At 39.7% G+C, this 21,537-nt stretch overlaps 1 protein-coding gene across 2 annotated transcripts in view; it reads right to left on the minus strand.

Moving 5' to 3' along the window:
- AGBL1 (AGBL carboxypeptidase 1) overlaps positions 1 to 21,537 on the minus strand; it is an 832,432-nt gene that overhangs the window by 745,684 nt on the left and 65,211 nt on the right. For both annotated transcript variants that reach the window (XM_053888750.1, XM_019460194.2), the window contains exon 5: positions 18,093 to 18,186. In XM_053888750.1, coding sequence (XP_053744725.1) covers positions 18,093 to 18,186 — 94 coding nt within the window. The remainder of the gene's footprint in view (positions 1 to 18,092; positions 18,187 to 21,537) is intronic.

Below are 21,537 nucleotides of genomic sequence, written 5' to 3' on the forward strand. Positions count from 1 at the left end.
GGGTTTTTGTCATGAATGGATGTTGTGCTTTGTCAAATGCTTTCTCTGCATCTATTGAAATGATCATATGGTTCTTACCCTTTTTCTTATTGATGTGACATATCATGTTGATTGACTTGCAAATATTGAACCACACTTGCATCCCAAGAATAAATCACACTTGATCATGGTGGATGATTTTCTAATATATATTTGTTCAATCTTATGCCCATTTTGAAATTAGATTGTTCATTTTCTTATTATTGAATTTTGAGTTTTCTTTATATATACAGGATAAAACTCCTTTATGATATACATGACTGACAAATATTGTCTCCCATTCTGGGACCTGTATCTTCATTCTCTTTTTTTTTTAAGTTTATTATTTATTTTTAAGAGAGAGAGAGCGTGAGCAGAGGAAGGCAGAGAGAGAGTGATACACAGAATCTGAAGCAGGCTTCAGGCTCTGAGCTGTCAGCTCAGAGCTCGACACGGGGCTTGAACACACAAACAATGAGATCATGACCTGAGCTGAAGTCGGATGCTTAACTGACTGAGCCACCCAGGCGCACCTTCATTCTCTTAATAATAGAAGAGTGTAAAAGTTTTTAGTATTTATGATGTCCAATTTATCCATTTGTTACTTTATAGAGTATGCTTCTAATCTTGCATCTAAAGAATTTTTCCCTAGCCAAAGGTCACAAAGGTTTTCCCAAATGGTTTCTTCTAGAAATTTCATAGCTGTAGTTTGCAAGTTTAAACCTATTACCCATTTTATCTTTAATTTTTTTTACATTTATTTATTTTTGAGAGACAGAGAGAGACAGAGCACAAGTGGGGGAGGGGCAGAGAGAAGGAGACACAAAATCCGAAGCAGGTTCCAGGCTCTGAGCCATCAGCACAGAACCTGATGCGGGGCTCAAACCCACAAACCATGAAATCATGACCTGAGCCAAAGTCGGACGCTCAACTGACTAAGCCACTTGGGCGTCCCTACCCATTTTATCTTTATAGTGTGAAGTATAAGCTGAAATTCACCTTTTATAAATAGACATCAAGTTTTTCCAGAACCATACATTAAACAGACTATTGTTTCTCCATGGAATTTGCCCATGCCAAAAATCAATTGGCCCTCCTTTATGTGCAAGTTTATTTCTCAACTTTCTATTTCATTAATCTGTCAGTCTTGATATCAATACCATACTATCTTGATTATAATAAATCTTGAAATATAATATTATGAGTCCTCCAACTTTGTTCTTTTTCTAAACTGTGTTGGCTATTCTAGGGCCTTTGCATTTCCATATGAATTCTGGAATCAATCCATCAATTTGTATAAATAAAAAATTCCTCAAAATTTTGACTGCGAAGGCATTCAATCTATAAATTAATTTAAGAAAAGCTGACATCTTAACAAGATTGATGCTTCAAAGCCATTAACTCTATCTATTTATTTAGGTCTTCATGAATTTGTTTCAGGAGTGTTTTATAGTTTGCATATTATAGATCTTTAACATCTTTTGTCAGATTTATTCCTATTTCACATTTTTGATGCGATTGTAAACTGTATTTCAAAAGTTTTAGTTTCCAATACTTTGTTGCATTATACAAAAATGTAATTTATTTTTGTGTATTGATTTTGCATCCTGGAAACTTTATTAATAGTTCTAGTAGCCCATGTGCGTGCAGAAATTTCATCAGAATTTCTACATAGATAATCACATCATCTTCAAATAAAGAATTGTACTTTCCCCTTACCCATATGGATGTCCCTATTTATTTTTTCTTGTCTCATTGTCCTAACTAGAATCTCCAATACAATGTAGAATAGAAGCAGTGAAAGTGGACATTCTAGTTTTGCTTCTGATCTTAAGAGGAGAGTATTGTCTTTCACCATTTAAGTATGATGTCACCAAATGGTTTTCACAGGTGTGATTTATTGAGAAAGTTCCTTTCTGCTTCTAATTTGTTGAATTTTAATGAGGAAATGGTGTTGAATTTTGTCATGCTTTTTCTGTGTCTATCGAGATAATCATATGTTGTTGATTTTTTTTAGTTTTTCATATGCTAAATGATATGCAATGATTTCTTCATGTGAAATCAATCTTGCATTCTTCAGATAAATTTCAATTGGCCTTCATCTTTTTATACACTGTTGATATCAATTTGGTAAACTTGAGTTAAAGGTATTTGCATTTCTATTCAAATGCAATATTGAATAGATATTGGCTGGTAGTGTTCTTTTCTTATTACGTCTTTGCCTACTTTTGGCATCAGGGTAAGCTGGCTTCATAGAATAAGTTGTAAAGTATTCCCTCTTCTTTAATTTTCTGAAACAGTTTATGTGGAATCGATAATATTTATTCTTTAAATGTTTTGTAGAATTCACCAATAAAGCCATCTGAACCAGGAATTTTCTTTGTCGGGATGATTTTAACTATGCATTCAATTCTTTTAGTAAATATAGGGCTATTTGGGTTATCTGTTTCTTCTTGAATGAGCTTTAGCAGTTTGTCAAGGAATTTTTCCATTTCATTTCAGTTGTCAAATGTATTGGCATAAAGTTGTTTGTAATAGTCCCTTATTATTCTCTTTATATCTATACAACTTGTGGATATTTCATCTCTTATGTCTGATAATGTAATTTGTGTCTTCTCTCACTTTCTTTTTGATCAGCCTGTATAGGGATTTTATCAATTTTACTGATCTCAATGAATCTGCTTTTGACTAAATTAATTTCTCTCTCTCTCTCTCTCTTTTACCCATTTTGCTGATCTCTATTCTTACTTTTCTTGTTTCTTTTTTTTACTTAATTCAGATATTGATCTTTTTCTAGTTTCTAAAGGTAGAATCTGAGGCCATTTATTAGATGGCCTTTCTTCTTTTCTAATATATACTTACAATTCTATAAATTTCCTCAAGTATGTGGCATCCCAGAGATTTTAATAGGATGTATTTCATTTTCATTCAATTCGAAGTATTTTCTATTTTCTCTTGGATTTCTTCCTTAACTCACTGTGTTCTTTAGAAGTGTGTTATTTAATTTCCAATATTTGGGGGCTCTTTAAGAGACCCTTATTGATTTCTTTTTTTTTTTTTACATTTATTTATTTTTGAAAGAGAGCATGAGCATGAGCATGGGAGGGATAGAGAGAGAGGGTATTGATTTCTAATTTAATTTCATCACGGTCAGGAACATACTTTATTATCACTTGAATTTTTAGAAACTTATTGTGACTGGTATCATGGCCCACAATATTGTCTATCTTTATAAAAGGTCAATGGGCACTTGAAAAGAATCTACATTCTTCTGTTGGTAGGTATTCTATGAATATCAATTATATCACATTGGTTGATAATGTTATCCAAATTTTCCATATACTCACTGATTTACCCTCTTCTTATTCTCTCAATTAGTGAGATACAGTTATTAAACTTTCCAACTATCATTATGGAAGTGTCTATTTCTCTCCTCAGTCATATCAGTGTTTACTTCCTTTATTCTGAAGTGCTGTTATTAAGTGCAAAAAACATTTAAGGTTTTCAAGCCTTCTTAATAAACTCACCCTTTATCATTATGAAATTACCTTCTTTATCCCTGATAATATCCTTTCCTCTGAAATCCACTTTATCTGGTTATTAGTAAAGGTACTCTAGCTTTATTTTGACTAATATTAGCTTGATGTATCTAACATGCCATTGCTTTTAACCTAGAATGTGTCTTTACATTAAAGTGTGTTTCTTATACGCAGCATAGACTTGAGTCTTGCTTTCTTATCAGTATGATTGCCTTTATTCTTCTGAATTCTAAATTGAGATATTTAGACATAAAGGCTATATATTAAAGACCCACAGCTATATCATCCTCAACAGGGAAAAATTGAGAGCCTTCCCCCTAAGGTCAGAAACATGCCAAGGATGTCCATCTTACCACTGTCATTCAACATAGTGTTGGAAGTCCTAACCTCAGTAATCAGAGAACACAAAGAAGTAAAAGGCATCCAAACTGGCAAAGAGGAAGTCAAACTTTCACTCTTTGCAGGTGACATAATATCCTATATGGAAAACCCAAGACTCCACCAAAAAACTGCTAGAACTCAGCAAAGTCGTAGGACATAAAACGGTTACATTTCTATACACCAATAATGAAGCAGCAGAAAGAGAAATCAAGGAATCGATCCCATTTACAATTTCACTAAAAAACATAAAATACCTAGGGATAAACCTAACCAAAGAGGTGAAAAGTCTATACACTGAAAACTATATAAATCTTATGACAGAAATTAAAGAAGACACAAAGAAATGGAAAAATATCCCATACTCATGGAATGGGAGAACAAATATTGTTTAAAATGTTGATACCCAAAGCAATGTATTCAATGCAATCCCTATGAAAATAACACCAGCATTCTTCACAGAGCTGGAACAAAAAAAATCCTAAAATTTGGGTAGAACCAGAAAAGACCTCAAATAGCTAAAGCAATCATGAAAAAGAAAACCAAACCTGGAGGCATCACAATTCTAGACTTCAAGCTGTATTACAAAGCTATAATCATCAATATAGTATGGTATTGTCACAAAAACAGATGCATAAATCAATGGAACAGGATAGAGAACCCAGAAATGGACCCACAAATGTATGGCCAACTAATCTTTGACAAAGCAGGAAAGAATATCCAATAGAAAAAAGTCTCTTCAGCAAATGATGTTGGGAAAACTGGACAGCAACATGCAGAAGAATGAACCTGGACCACTTTCTTACACCATACACAAAAATAAACTCAAAATGTATTAAAGACCTAAATGTAAGACACGAAGCCATCAAAATCCTCAAGGAGAAAACGGGCAACAACCTCTTTAACTTCAGCCACAGCTACTTCTTACTTGACATGTCTCCAGAGCAAGGGAAACGAAAGCATAAGTGAACTATTGGTATCTCATCAAAATAAAAAGCTTCTGCACAGCAAAGGAAACAATTAACAAAACTAAAGGCAACCAACAAAATGGGAGAAGATATTTGCAAATGACATACTGATAAAAGGTTAGTATCCAAAATCTATAAAGAATTAATCAAACTCAACACCCAAAAAACAATCCAGTGAAAAAATGGGCAAAAGACATGAATAAACACTTTTTCAAAGACACCCATTCGGCTAAGAGACACATGAAAACATTCTCAACATCACTCATCATCAGGGAAATACAAATACAAATCAAAACCACAATGAGATACCATTTCACACCAGTCAGAATGGCTAACATCAACAACTCAGGCAGCAACAGATGTTGGTGAGGATGTGGAGAAAGAGGATCTCTTTTGCACTGCTGATGGGAGTGCAAACTGGTGCAGCCACTCTGGAAAACAGTATGGAGTTTCCTCAAAAAATTAAAAATAGAACTACCCTACAATCCAGCAATTACAGTACTAGGTATTTATCCAAAGGACACAGGAGTGCTGATTCAAAGGGGCACATGCGCCCCAATGTTCATAGCAGCACCATAGATAATAGCCAAATATGGAAAGAGCTCAAATGTCCATTGATGGATGAATGGATAAAGAAGATGTGGTACACACACACACACACACACACACACACACACACACACACACTGGAATATTATTCAATGGTCAAAAAGAACGAAATCTTGCCATTTGCAACAACATGGAAGGAACTAGAGTGTATTATGCTATGTGAAATAAGTCAGTCAGAGAAAGACAAATATGATTTCACTCATATGTGGAACTGAAGAAACAAAACATGAACATAAAGGAAGGGAAGAAAAAATAATATAAAAACAGGGAGGGAAGCAAACCATAAGAGACTCCTAAATACAGGGAACAAACTGAGGGCTGCTGGAGGGGGAGTGGGTGGGGGGATGGGCTAGATGGGTAATAGGCATTAAGGAGGAAACTTGTTGGGATGAGCACTGGGTGTTATATGTAAATGATGAATCACTATATTCTATTCCTGAAATCATTATTACACTAACAATTGAGATATTTAGACCATTTACACCTTATTGATGTGGTTAAGTATAAGTCTACCATCTTACTATTTATTGTCTGTATGTAACCCTTGTTCCTTGATCATCTTTTCTTCTTCTTTCAACTTCTTTTGGATTAAATTGAATATTTTTATTCCATTTTATCATCTTTGTTGTCTTAGCTATAACCCTTTGTTTTTTGTTTTATTATTTTAGTGTTTGCATTAGCATACATTTTTAAATTATCACAGTCTACCTTTAAGTGTTGTTATACCAGTTCATATATTATAAGACCATTGCAAAAAAAACCACTTTCACTTCACCTGTCCTAACTTTTGTGCTCTTATTGTTACACATTTTAACTTTACATGAAATATAAACTCCTGACTACATTGTGATTATTTGTACTGAAATACTTATATTTTAAAGAGATTGAAATCATAAAGTAAAAATCAAATATATTTATTCATGTAGTTAATATTTCCATGTTTTCAGTCTTTTGAGTAAGTAGATCTTTCACCTGGTACCATGTTCTTTCTGCATGAGGTTTTCTTTTAACATTTCCTGTCATGAGAGTCACTACCAATGAATCCTTTTAGCTTCTGTATGTTTGAAAAGTTTTATTCTGTTTGCATTTTTGAAAGATATTTTAATGGCATATAGAATTCCATACTTTAAAGATGTAGCTCCACTATTTTTTCACTTGCATTGTTTCCAAAGAGAAATCTGTTGATTCTTATCTTCATTCCCATGTGCATGTGTCTTTTTTCAGTCATTGGTTTGGAGCAATTTGATTATGATTTGTCTTACAGTAGTTTTCTTCATGCTTCTTGTGCTTGTGGTATACTGAGCTTCTTGGATCTCTGATTTAATAGCTTTTATCATATTTAGGAAATTTAAGCCATTATTTCTTCAAATATATTTTTCTGTCTCCACATTACTCTCCTGTCCCAGGGGCTCCAATTATACATATATTAGACTGCTTGAAATTGTCACATAATTCACTGATGCTCTTTTCTTTTACTTTTCCCTTTGTTTAAAAATTTTTTTTATTTATTTTGAGAGAGACAGAGAGTGTGATCAGGGGAGGGTCAGAGAAAGAGGGAGAATCTTAAGCAGGCTCCACACTGTCAGCGCAGAGTCCATGCAGGGCTCAAACTCACAAAACTGTAAGATCATGACCTGAGCTGAAATCAAGAGTTGGTCGCTTAACTGACTGAGCTACCCAGACGCCCCTATTTTTTTTCTTAATTTTCTTTTTTCTCTATGCTTAATTTTAGAAACTTTCTATTGCTATGTCTTCAAGTTCACTCATCTTTTCTTCTGCCAGATCTAATTGACTTAATTCAATCCAGTGTATTTACCTCTTTCACACTGTAGCTTTCATGTCTACAAGTTCATTTAGGTATTTTTTTAATTTTTATTTTATTTTATTATTTTTGAGAGAGAGAGAGCAGGGGAGGGGCAGAGAGAGAATCCCAAGCATACTCCATTGGGCACAGAGCCCAATGCAGGGTTCAGTCTCATAAACTGTGAGATCATGACTTCAGCCAAAATCAAGAGTTAGATGCTTAATCAGCTGAGTCATCCAGGTACCCCTGGTTTAGGTCTTTTTAAATATCTTCTGCATCTTTACTTAAACTTTAAATATATGAAAATCTGAATAGTTAGAATAACTTCTTAATGTTCTTGCCTGATAATCCTAACATCTATCTCAGTTCTAGGTGGCTTTTAATAATTTATCTCCTCACTGTGGACAGTATTCTCCTATTTATTGGCATGTCTGGTAATTTTTACTGGATTCCAAACATTGTGACTTTTACTTTGCTAGGTGCTGAATATGTTTGTGTTCCTATCATTATTCTGAAGCTTTATACTGAGACGGAGTTAAGTTTTTTAGAAACAGTTTTATCTATTCAGGTCTTGCTTTTTAAATTTGATAGACAGGACCAGAGCAGTGTTCAGTTTAGAGGTAAATACTACCCACTACTGAGGTAAGATTCTTCTGTGTATTCTACCTAATACGCCAGAAATCGCTAGGTTTTGCAGTCTGCCTTGTAGAACCAAACATTATATACAGCCTTGTGTGAGCACTAGGCATTGTTCCTTCCATTCCTTTCAGGTGGATTTCCCCTAGCTTTGGGTAGTTTCCCTACAAGTATGCACTGATCAATATCCAGATGAATTCTTAAAGGAGAACCTCTGAAGTCATCCAGAGTTCTCTGTGTCTGTACAGCTCTCTTCCTTTCAGCACTCTGTCCTATAAATTCTGGGCACATTAGTGTCTCCAGACTCTCAGTCCTCCCCTTAACTCTGTCCCATCAGTGCTAAGCCATCTACCAAGTTGTATCTGGGGTCCATAGCTCTGCACTCAACCTGGAAATTCTCTAAGTCATTAACCAAGGTAATTTAAAGGTTCATTTCTCAGGGATCACTGCCCTTGATCACCTGATGTCTAGTATCTTTTAAAACATTGTTTTATATATTTTATCTGTGGTTTGTTTTTTTCATGTAGGAAGATAAGGCTATACCCAGTTCTTTCATATTTGCCTAAAGTAGAAGTTGTGTGCTTAGTTGGGATCATACTGAATTTTGAACCTTACTTTTTCTAGTCAGTATTTTATCATAAGCGATTGCCATTGGTATACATCATTCCTAATCTGTTTTTTGTGTGTTGCCTTAATACATAATATTATGATGTATAACTATATCAGTTTTACTATAATCATCCCCTGTTATCATAGTTTTTCTGGTTATAATATTCCCAATTATAAATAATACAATGATTGATATTTTTGTGCACATCTTCATCACCGTCTTCAATGTTTCTTTTGGACAGATTTCAAGAAGTGAAAAAAATTGAGTTAATAGAAGCTTTAAAAAATATTATATACATCATCCAATTATTCTCATGAAGGCTTTCTCAACCCACATTCCTAGCAGCATACAGGAGTGCCTGTCTTATTGAATCCTCACCAACATCATTTTTCAAAGTGTTTGCTACTCTGATGTGTGAAATTGGTGTCTTGATCTAAATTGTGTTTTCTGATTATTGGCAAGTTGAATATTTTTATGAGTGTATCAGCTTTTCTATTTTCTTTTTGTGAATTATATATTCCCATTCTCTTATTGTCTGATAAGATATTAGGGTATTTCAAATCAATTTGGGTGAGTTTTCTGACCTTATTTTCTTGCAATATAGTCCAGCCTTATATAAACCAACATTTTTTCATGATTTTTTTTTCTTTTTTTTCCTTTTGTTGTCTTTGCCTTTGTTTCTACCCCTACCTGGAAGTTCTAATTTTATAATCTTAACGTCTTAGAAACTTTCCCTATTTCAAACCAAAAGCTTCCTTCTCAGTGAATTCCTCCTTGCCAGTTCTGGGATAGACTAAGATCTTCCTTCTTCAAACATCCTCCCATTATAGTATTTATTATATTGGTTTATATGCTGATATGTGCATGTACTGGTAAGCTCCTTGAGGACAAGGACTATTTAATTTAATCTCCAAGCTCACACATCTCTACTGATAATAAATACCCCCAAAACACTTACTGAATGAATAAATAGCCAATAAAGAGCAACTCATACAAACTAAAATAAGTGTTCACTTATTTCACTGGCATTTATTAAATACCTCTTATGTACCACATGAAAGAAATTCAAACCTAACTTATAATAATTCATTTCTTTCAAATGGCAGTCTATTACTTTTTAGCCATTTTTCTCATTGGCTGTTTTGAATATAATTAATGATATCAGGAGAGCTAATATTGCAATAGCACTACAATTGAACTTAGAAAGCCTCTGATCTGTTCCCATCCTGCAATCTCTGTCTAAATTATTAAGAGCATCTAGCTTTAGGGGCACCTGGGTGGCTCAGTTGGTTGAGCCTCTGACCAGATTTCAGCTCAGATTATGATCCTAGGGTCACAGGATCAAGCCCCACATCAGGCTCCATGCTGGGCATGGAAACTCCTTAAGACTCTGTCTGCCTCTGCCCCTCTCTCCTGTTCATTCTCACTCTCTTCCTCTCTTTCTCTCTCAAAATAAAAATTAAATTAAAAAATAAAAGCAGCTATCTTTAGATGACTATACATCTGCATAATGACTTCCTTTTGACCCTTTCCTTTCCAGCTAATTGAGTTGGCTTGTCACTACTAAGTGAGCACATCTCCAGGCACAGCACCCCCACAGGAAAATTAAAGTGTGTTTCCTTCCCCGACGTGCTCTATCATTTTTGATGTCTGAGTGTGGAATCAATCCCTGAAGAATTTGGTAATGGCCTATTAGACATATCACTTTCCTCAAAGCAAAAGGTGAAGGTCACAAGAGCCTCTATTGAGAGGGTCTTTTCATACCTCCCTCCAGTTCTTCAAATTTGCTCCCCCACATATTTGCAGGCAGTTTCAGTATTGTGTGGAGTGTATGATTTACAGGAACATACAAACCTCTTTACAAAAGCTCCTTGCTGAGTCAGGCTGGGCTAGAAGATTAACTTCTATGGAAAGTGAAAGTTCCTAAGTGCCTGCCTCCAGTCTCCAGGGGAATAATGTGGGTAAATCGATGAAGAGGTACAGACAGTGCAGGCTTCAGCAGATAAAGATGGAAATGGAGTTTCGATAGAGAATCTCACCAGGGTGAAGTGGCACGTGTAAAGCCATCCCAGGATACGCAGGGTCCAAGATTTTCTATCTTTTTATTCAGAGCCTCTTTCCATATGATTTGATGCACCCAAAATCAGCATGTCAATAACTTTGTGTTTGCCCCATCTCATGTCATGCTAAGGAAGAAACACCGTGCCAGACAGTGGCAGTAATATGCTTGCCAAGCCACCCAACTTCATTAATTTTTTAAGTTTATTTATTTTGAGAGAGACAGAGAGAGACCACAAGTCGGGGAGGGCAGAGAGAGAGAGAGAGAGAGAGAGAAGGACAAGGGATCCAAAACAGGCTCTGTGTTGAGAGCAGAGAGCTCGATGTGGGGTTCGAACTCATGAATCATGAGATCATGACCCAAACTGAGGTCATATGCTTAATGGACTGAGCCACCCAGGTGCCCCAGGCCATCCTACTCTAATCAAGGACTGACCATAGACTCTCAAGACAACCTCTTATGCATGTGCTCCAAAGCACTTCCCCCTCCTCAAGTTATCTGGTCCACATTACTCAGGTGGCAGGGGGTCAGAGAGCAGGGGATCTCTCCCCAAATGGAGAGAAACAGACTAGGAGCCCTGCATGGATGGCACCACCAATCCAAGCCCATCTCAGGTACCTGGGAAGTACTTTATACATTTCAAGGAAGGCTCTCCAACGTGCATGGCCGCCAAAAGCACAGGGCTCCAGTCTAAGGGCACTTCTGGATAAACACATGATGAGAATGTGTCCACACAACAGGAAGCTGGCCCATTCACAAGGCCAACACTGGGTCAGAAAGTTCCTACCACATTGCATTGTTATTGTTACCACAAACTCACCAGCAACTAGACAACACGGTCCACCTTCTGCTGTTTTCAAATCCCCATGCCTAGCACCAAGATAGACATAGAATATTGTTGATTAAATGTTAAAAGTCCTGGCTCAGGACATGTTTAATTTTCACTGTGCATTAGAGCATCTTAGAGAAATGAATAATGTCCTGAAATTAGGATAGAAGGCTCAGTTCAACCTCTCTGGGTTTCAGTGACCTTATCTTAAAACGGAGGCATTGGACCAGCAGATCCTGAAGGGCCTTCCAACTTTAGATCCTATGACTTGAATGTCTATGGCTGGCCCTAAGCAGGGAGAGATCACTGACTTCCCAAGAAGCTGAAAGGGATTTAAACCAACAAACCTAGTTGCCAAGGCTTAATACATGTAGGAAACTATTCATTCCACCATCAGCTAGAGGCTTGGAGTCAGATGGCAAATGTACTAATCACTCTGTCAGTAAGCTGAGCCATGGTGCACACTCCCAGTATCAGCACTTGTGGGGCTGGGGTGGAATTTTTTTGTTCCTTCTCCAAGGTATTTGAGTCCAAGTGATCTGGAGCACACAGCTTCTGAACCCCTAATGTGAGTCCATGCCCTGGAGACCACAGAGTCTAATTATATTGAGTGGAGAGCAGCAAAAAGTCACAAAGCCATTAATGTGGAGGTAGGAGGAAATGAACACCCAGGGAGAAATTCAGAAACTATTTTGAGAAACAGGAAAATTTGCTTCTTTGTCTTGGTGACAAAGTAGCTGAGTCACCCAATCGCTCATAATCTCAGGGAACCCATTAGCTTTGGTTGAGTCCCCACTCATCTGTCAGATAAAGTGGAATGGTGTGATGGTTGGAGAAAGCCCAGAAGGCCTGGCTCTGGGAAAACACAGTGATTTTCAGGGGAGGAAAAAGAGGAGCAGGACATTTTTTATAGCTCATAAATTGAAGATGAAATCACCATAAAGGGCTGCCAATGAAGCAATGCCCACTAATCCTGCACTCAGGCAAAGCTCAAATGCCAGAGATGCCTGGAGATCGGGCCTTTGAAGGGAGAAGATCACCCAAAAGTGTTCTGAGCCCAGGGAACAAATGGGATGGACAACAGGAAAGTAAGTGGGAGAATTTGCTTATGGGGCTTGCTGAAGACCCACACATCCATCTCCTGCTGTCGCCAAGGTGTCTGAGCACAGGTAGAATGCACAGCCTCTGAACCCCATGGCCCCATGCCAACCCAGGCCCCCCAGGAAGCCCTGAGCCTAAAAAGTGTAAATCAGAGCAGGCGAGCCCTGCTGAAAATCTGAGAGAACATTGAAGGGATGGGAATATTGGAGATGCTGTCCTCTGTGACAGTGAGACCAGCATGGTCCCAAATGACACACTTCCTGACCTCCTATGATCTTCAGAGAACTCCAGAGCAACTGAAGGTGATGGATGAAGGAACCAGCTCAGCCTGTGGACGGCCGAGTCCTCTTATTCAAGGAGTGGCACAATGATCAGGGAATACAATGAAGTTTAAGAACCAGCTTCTCTGCTGGAAAACTCAACCCATTTCTGATCAATGCTGATGCCTTTATGGAAAAGACAAGTTGGTAGCGTTTAAAGTCTTAGGTGGTATACTGATGACAGCAACTGGTAACTCAGCTTCAAAGCTTGGGTTAAACAGCATGGTGTGAGAATCCAACAGGCTCAGAGGGGATGTGGCCGTGCTTTGGAAATGGTCAAGTTGATGAGCAGTGAAAATGGCCATTCTTATTGTTACCAAAACCCTTAAGCTCATTCTGGAAATGAAGGAACAAAGGAAGCACAGCTCCTAGCAGAAAGCGTCTGCTTCTGGAACAAACACAAGCTTCTCTAAGGTCACAAGATGATTCAGTCACAGACAAGCAATCCTTCTTTGCCTCAATAAATTTTTCTACTTAGTGAAACTGGACAGCACAGAGACAGCTTTGGTGCAGATAAACAAACTTGTTCACAGTAGGAACAAGTTAGCAAGAGCCAGCTCGCCCTGGCTCAGTATCATTTCTCCCTCCCTACTGCTATAAAAAGCTCCCCCATAAATGCTAAAGCCCCAACTGAATCAATCATCAAACCAAATCCTGGAAGCCTATCTGAAATACTAAGCAAAGTTTTAACGTAGATGTTGCCCCTTGCGTCCATTCAAACTCAGATCAGTCCCTTCTGCCAGACTAGGTTGGTTCCCCAGACAACTGTAAGGAAGGGAGAGAAGACTCACAAGTTTTTCTTTCCCTCTAGTGAGTGAGATTGTGTTCTCTTTCAAGCTGAGTGTCACTGCTTCTCACTCTCCTAGAATGAGCTATTGCCCAGAAAGCACCTCAGTCCCTCACACAACAGCATTCTTGGAGGCCTGCCATGCCATGTCCCAGGCATGTTTAGACATGATGGAACCATGCATGTGGAGCCAGCTGGGGATCAAGGAGGAATGGGTTCATAAATACAAGGTGTCCACTGTAATGCACACTCAGTAAATGTTGGCTTTTATTCATCACTAGATAGATTATTCACAAAAACATTTTTTTAGTTAAAAAAAATTTTTAATGTTTATTTTTGAGAGAGACTCACACACACGGACTGTGAGTGGGGGAGGGGCAGAGAGAGGGGAGACACAGAATGTGAAGCCGGCTCCAGGCTCTGAGCCGTCAGCAGAGCCCAAGACGGGGCTCAAACTCATGAACCATGAGATCATGACATGAGCCGAAGTCAGACACTTAACCAACTGAGCCATCCAGGTGCCCCCAAAACATTTTTTAATTCAATTAAGAGCCTTCCATAGTCCAGGCACTTGGGTACACCCTATAGAGAACAGCAAGATAAGAGAATTGGAATTCTACCTTTAGAAAGGTTAGAATTTAGAGAGAAGAGAAGACACACAGGCCAATGTAGTACAGAGTTAAATCTGGTATGTGTTAAAGGAAAGTATGAATGAAATGTTAGAGAAGCACTGAGGGAGAAGATTCCTTCTGTCTGGTGACCTGGAGCAGTGGGCATAAGGTGGGGTCTTCAGAGTGGGGAGAATCTCTCCACTCAGTAAGGCAGCAATGCCATTCCAGCAGAAGGTCAGCCCTGAGGAGAGACTCGGGGCAGGAGGGGGCATACCACATGTGAGGAGAATAGGTTAGAAACAGATGTGAGGAGGGACCAAAGGATGGAATAGATATTGGGACAGGTTCTTCATTGCTTTGAAGTCAAGGAAGACCAGGTAGAGGGCTGTAGAAGCAAACATGTCCAGGCTGGAGTGCTGGTCATGAGGGAAGAGGTGCAAGCCAACACAAATGCATGGAGGAAAACTATGCCAACACGGCAAGTATTTGGGAAGTGAGGAAGGCCAGGCCGGGAATAACCGCCTCCCTGGGGGTGAGGATGGGCACAAGCCACAGAGGGTTAGCAGTGCCCTGTACGCCCCTTCTCTCTAGAAGGTGTGTGGTGAGTGCCTCTGTCATAAATCTCACCCTGAGTACTCTGTGGAGACAGGACTTCACTGGAGGACAGCTGCACCACTAATTTTAGGTTTGTGCTGGAGAAGTAGGGCTGGTTTAATCTCCAGGGCAGGGAGGAGTCTAAGTGATAACCCTGGGCATCGGCTTCTACAAAGGCACCCAAGGATAACTCTCCAATAGCGTGCTATCATTTGGAGGATGATACTCTGTAGGGCTATTCATGTCCTCTGACATGGTACTTTCATCCCTGTCCTGGAAGACCCCTTCAAACCCATAGGTGCTGGCATCCAAATAGAGTTGAACAGAACTCATGTGGGTACATCTTAGTTACTATTTGGGGGCATGGAGTCCATGGGAGAAGGTGGGTAGGGGCAGAAACTCGCTATTTGCGTGCTTTCCTCTGGCCCTGCTGCCTGATCTGAAGCAGCCAGCCAAGGATCCAGTAGGATTTGTATTAACGATGGTTAAGAGTGTTACGTCACATCAAAGTTTACAAGATTTTTACACATTATGTCTTAATGTCCACAACAAACCCAGGAGGTAGGACTTGGAATTCATACTTGGAGAAATGCAAAAGTTCCATTAAGGAAGGTTAAATGAGTTGCCATGGAATCTGCTAGAATGAGGGCGACAATGCTGGTCTTCAGATTTCAGTGCCTTGGTTCTTACCTGGCTATGGGGGGCTGGGAGTAAGGCAGAAAAGAAGGCAGCTGTGGGAAAGAATCCGAAAATGGAGGGAGCAGACATTTATTTAGCCTTTGGGAGGAAATAGCCATTCGATTGAAGAGAAAGACTCCCCTATCATTAAGCAAATTGCTCTACAAGTATGAGCCATTTAGACGGCAACAAAAATTTAAACAAACTTTAAGTGTTTATGATCGTCTTACATATGGTGGTTTAGAAATAAAATGCTGGAAATAAACCATGTAAGACACTCCAGTGGTGCTTTAAGAGCTAAGGCTCATGTATCAGACAGGGTTTAAATCCCAGCTCTTCCACTTAAATCCCAGCAAATCACTTAACTTCTTTCAGCTTCCATTTTTTTCCCTGTGAAATTGGGCACAGTAATAGCACCTGCCTCACAGAGAAGAGGAAAGAATCAGATGGGCTAACACCTGCTAAGAGCTCAAGACAGGGCAGGGCACATAATGAATGCCATGGTCATGACCGCCATATGGTAGAGGTTGGTCAAGAAGTCTCTTCTCTATGGAGGTTTGGTATTAATTTGGCATTTGGCTCAAGAAGGGAAATCATTTTGCCCAAATTTTATAGAACAGACCAGAAATGCAGAAATCGGCTTGAGTTCCCTGAAAGGTTCCTTTTGTCATTGCAAACATCCACCCCTGTGAATCATTTTTTTCCCATAGCACCTTGATCAGATCTATGCCCAAATTCAACTTGCTTTGCAGGAGAAAAAGAGAAATAGACATAGCAACTTGGCATGAGGCTCTGAGAAGGGGTTTCTGTGCATTGTCACTCATCCTGCCCCAGCTTGGCCTGAACAAGGAAAACAATAAAACCTATCAGGACCCCAGAAGGGAGTCTAGTGCTATGGTTGTCTAGGAAGGCTTCTTAGAGAAGCCTTCCAAACAACATGGCACCCATTTGGCAGGAAGAGATGACTGGGTGAAACTCCTCTGTGGAAGGGCCCAGCAGCCATCCCACAGATTTTCACACAGTGTCCAGGAGGCAACCACATACTCCTGAGCTGCCAAACAGATGAATGGAAACACCAGCAGATTAGAAGAGGGCTTGTTGATAGAAGAAAATGATCAAGTTAATGGACTGGTAACCAAAGGGCGTGTTAAGACTGTAGATGTCAGCAGCAAAGGCCTACATACAATGATAAACACCACGCACATCCAAATCGCACATATCTGAGTGGACTTAAATGGAAGTTTAAGATGGAAGTAAAGTACAATTACAGAAAAATCAGGAAAGTTCATCTTTTTCAGTCACTGAATTTGTGACTCTGAAGTTCTGTATTACTTGCTGAGGATCCCTTGGTAGAATTTAGTTGAATCTCACTTTACAATACATTTGCTCTCCAGAGGTTTCTAAAGTGAGGTACATAGAACACTGACTTCCCCCCAAAACAGTGGTCTTTGAAAAAGCTCAGTTCCCTGGCCAAATCAGGTGTAAGACAAGGTGTCCTAAGGACCCATCATGGATATTTTGGATGTGTGTGGGCTTTACAAAGGCTCAGGGAAGTCTTACCATAAAGGAATCTGTGTAATTTTGTTTAACTCAGTGCCTCTCAAATATATTTGATGAGGAATTTTTTTTACTGAAATAGAATGTATTTCACTCTAGGAAATGCTGGCATAGAGAGCCGCAGGTCAGGATGGATGATAATGGCATTATGGTGGTGACCCAAGAGAAAAATAGTCAGGTGGAACAAGAGCCTAAGATTGATGCTGAGGTGCAGAAAATCTCCTGGCTGGGCATGGAAATGCTGCTTTGCCAAATGACCCCATATATCTCAGAAATTGGCTGAATTCTTTCTAATATTCTTTCAAGGTCCTCGCTGAGTCACTCCCATAAATGATGGATCTTAATGGTTCCGAATATCTTCTATGTGTCTAACCATCTCCCTTTTTAAGTTTGTGATTCACGCCACGCCGGCAAGCAGGGCCAGAGAGAGGGGGCTGAGTTTCATTTTCTAATCATAAAAGTACATCTCAAACCCAGCATGCAACCAAGATGGACTATGCCAATGCCCGGATCTCATATCAGAAATTTAACTGGCTGCCTCTAGAGATGCTCTGAGGAGGGTTACCTCTGCCTGCCATTTCTAGACTGTTTTTTAAGGGCTACGCAAACTATGTAGAATTGCTAGGAGTAAAAGGGACACTAGAAAGCTTCAGGCAAAAAACATGGGCTTTTGAGTCAGAAAGATCTGTTTTCAAATCCCAGCCCGGCCATTCCTTCGCACTGTGATCTTGGATAAAGCTCTCTCCACATGGTCGTTTCCTCATCTGAGCATGAGGGTGATAACATGCTCCTTCAACGTCATTGTGAGGATGAGAGAAAATGACACATGCAGTTGGGGAGGGATGCCTGTTGAGACAGCACAGTCATTGCACCATATCTGCAAGTGAGGAGTCATCATTCAACTCAACCGGAAGCACCATGAGAAGCCACGAGGCCTTCTTCATCTCTGCATCTATTACAAAGAGGGGAAAAGCACTACAAAAGTGCTCTGTACCTGATTATTCGGGTGCGCTTCTGGGTGTAAGGGGTGATGACCTTGAAAAGAAGTTCCATTGCTCCATTAATTCCCAGCATGGCTCCTGTGGTGACTGAGAAAGACCAAATCACAGTAGTTATTGAACCATCTGAACCAAGAATTCTTTTTAGCATTACGGAGTGGCCCTAAAAGATAGGGGAGATCCATTACCTTCTTTGCAAAAGGTCACTTAAAAGCAGAGAACCTTTATGTTCTTTTCATCCTTGGCTTGGAAACAAAGATCACCTGTAAAGCATACATTATCTTCTCACACTATCTCCTCAAAGGGGGCCCAAGCCATGAAGTTATGTTTTTCATTTCTGATGTCCCACTGTACTTCTCCATTGTATTCTTACTCAGAATAGTCAAGGCAAATGCCAAACAGAAGATTTTTCTGTAAGTAGATCTTTGGGTTTCAATTCAAGTGGTTTCATCCACCATCAACTTCCCACATGTTACATACATGCACACACATACAGTCATGCACACACAGGGGTATACATGCATATACACACACTGCTAGTATATTGCAAAATACTCTCTTAGACATATTCTGCCACTGGGAGACTTCACAATGAAGAAAAGTCATGGGTGGATGGGTTAAGATTCAATCCAGCTTGGACTGACTCCTTTAAAGCTCTAAGAGGCAACCTAATAAACAAAACAGCTCCCTTTCCTTTGCACCCTGGTTCCAAGTTCCCTGACAATTTTTGTAGTTGGATCTCCCATGACTGAGACTAAGACTTAATGATGCCCCTATCTATTAGCATGTTAAGAGAAGAATTAATTCTTCCCCCTCTGAGGTAACTAGCCTGGGAAATTCTTGCCTTTTTGCCCAAGTGGATGGTTATGAAAATATAGTCTTAGATCTGAATGACAAGAAATAAGTAAATGGGTATTTGGTCAGATGAGGGGCTTCAGATACATATTTTGGACCCAAAACGTCTGGACGTCACGCTCATTTCCAGTGATGCTCTGGCCCCTCTGCAACATCCCCAGTCCCTCACTTCATGCCGCTCACTTCAGGAAGGGCCCCGGTCATGTCAAAAACTAAGGGGAACCTACAAGATACAAAATGGAATCAGTTTGGCAGGGGGCAGAAGTGTCAGAGAAAGAAGGAAGGATGCTATCTTCCAAGGTGTGACTCTCTTTTCTCTTCCCTCCACTGCATTGGTGTGTTGAAACCAAGACTTACAAATGCTTTGTGCTTTGGGCCAGGCTTATTCCAGGAAATATGAGTGGGAGCAAGGGGGTCATGGGGAAACAAAGAGAGAGGAACAGGGAAGCTTATCCTGGCTTGCTCCAAGCCCCAGGAAAGAAGGATAAATGAAAATCTGAGGGGGGGGGGGGCTCTAATATAGTTCATCCCAGTACAGTCCACCAGAGAGACACTGAGGCTGATGTCTTAGTGATTACAGAGACCGAGTGTTCCTGGAACATTCTCTATGCATATGTCCCTCCTGAGGCTGGTACAGGCAGTAACTGCCTGGATCAAAATTCAGGGATTTGGCAATCTAGTCCTGCCCATCAATCTTCCACTCTCATGGCTACTAACTCAGCCCTTTATTTCTAAACTGGGAAAACATGTTGGAGAAATCTCTTGGCAAATCATTCAGCAAAATTCCCGTATTAAGTAGAGTTAGGGAGGAAATAGTTTTAGGAGCACAGATTCTAACATAGAAGACTTTAGGCTTGGACTTGAAAGATGGGAACAATAAGAAACCGCCCCCTGAGTTCTTCCTGGCTGTCTTCCTGACCAAGGTCAGACCTCTGGCAGCTCTGTCAACATCCCCATTGGCCAGTAGAGAGCTGCTGAGGGTTCACTGGCTGTCACAGACCCATTATGGTTCCAGCCAACTCCTTCCACAGATAGGAGCTGTTTAGAAAGCTGCCTGGAACATTCAACAGTGGCTAACAATTCACCAAAGGGACAGCAATCCATCCACAGGATTCGTGAACTCCGCTCACCTCTCATCAGTGAAGTCAATGTATACAGAGTGATAGTATAATTTTGTTAAATATCATATGAAACATTTCATTGGTACAATAAATACAGTCTTAGAACATGAGACAAATGTCCAGCTCCTAATACCTATAGGCAAATCCCAGCATTTCTTTAGAGCTCCCCACTAAAATGAATTCTTCAAGATCTCTATAACCTATATATATGAGAAGAAAGCTGGGTTATTCAGCCTAATAACTATTGTTTAGGAAACCAAAATGAGATACTTCAAATCTTGTGCTGCTGGCAAGTTCCAGATGGGGGTGGCAGACCTTCTGGCTGCTTATTAATGAGAGTTGCCTTTTACACAGCTCCTCACTTAGGTTTTCCTTAATTAAAGATGGACTGGTTTATATAGATCTTATCGGCCTCTCCCAAATATTCTCTGATTTTCCTGGTCAACATATGAGTGTGGGAGGAGGCTTTATCTGTGAACATGGAGTCAAGGATCTATCTTGTTTCTTCCTAGAAATACTTTCTCTTTATGGGTGCTTCATGGTTATTAATGGAATTAGCCAATGAAATATGACCCTACTAAGGATCTTAGCAGTTCTGAGGACAGTTAAAGGGAAAAGCCTCCACCTTTCCCCCTTATATGTGTTCTTCCTATTATTTCAAAGGACTAAGGGAAAAGAGTAGAGCAGGGAAGGAAAACTAATTGAGCAAGTGCTATGTGACAAACATACCCATGAACGTCACCTCACTTATCCCATCTACCACGTCTATGAGCTCTTATGACCACCATAATTTTATAAAAGAAGAAACCAAAGTAAACAGGTTAAATGCCCATGCCTTAGGACTCCCAAAGAATGAAGTCAAACCCAGGTCTTCCTGGATCTAAGCCATGTTCTTCCCTCTAGAGAGCATTACATCACTTTCACTGTGCAGGAAAGGGGCTCAGAAAAGAGAAATAACGTCTGTGCTCATTCTATGTGAGATAGAAGGTACAGAATCTAATCTGTTCACAGGAAGTGTCCCCATATGGAGAGTAAACATGAGTTTTAGAGTTAGAAACTCAGCCCCCAAACTTGTCTGTATAAATTCAAGCAAGTACTTCACTCTTCCTAACTTTGTTCTCTTTTTCTCAGCTATAAAATGGTAAATGGAGATACAGGATTGTTAGGATAATCTGAAACCATCCAGATCAGGAGACAGCAAATAAATATCAAGCCGTGTGCTGGGACGCATCTAGTTACCTGAAGGACTATGCTGAGAAGCAGTGAGAGATAAAACAAAGTAAAAGATGTTTTGCTAAAGGATGCTGTGATCAATAAGCAACTTCAGGGACACGGTAGGGAGATTTGTGATGTGAAGGGTCATTCTTGACATTGCCCTGTGCCTTAGATATGATAAGGCCTGAATGAAGTCCTATGATGTCTCCTGCCACAGGTCTTTCTCACCTTGTAGTACTAATAGAGAGGC

This window comes from Panthera pardus, unplaced genomic scaffold (assembly GCF_024362965.1).
Source record: "Panthera pardus isolate Hobbes unplaced genomic scaffold, ASM2436296v1 HiC_scaffold_24, whole genome shotgun sequence".
Classification (NCBI taxonomy): Eukaryota; Metazoa; Chordata; class Mammalia; order Carnivora; family Felidae; genus Panthera; species Panthera pardus.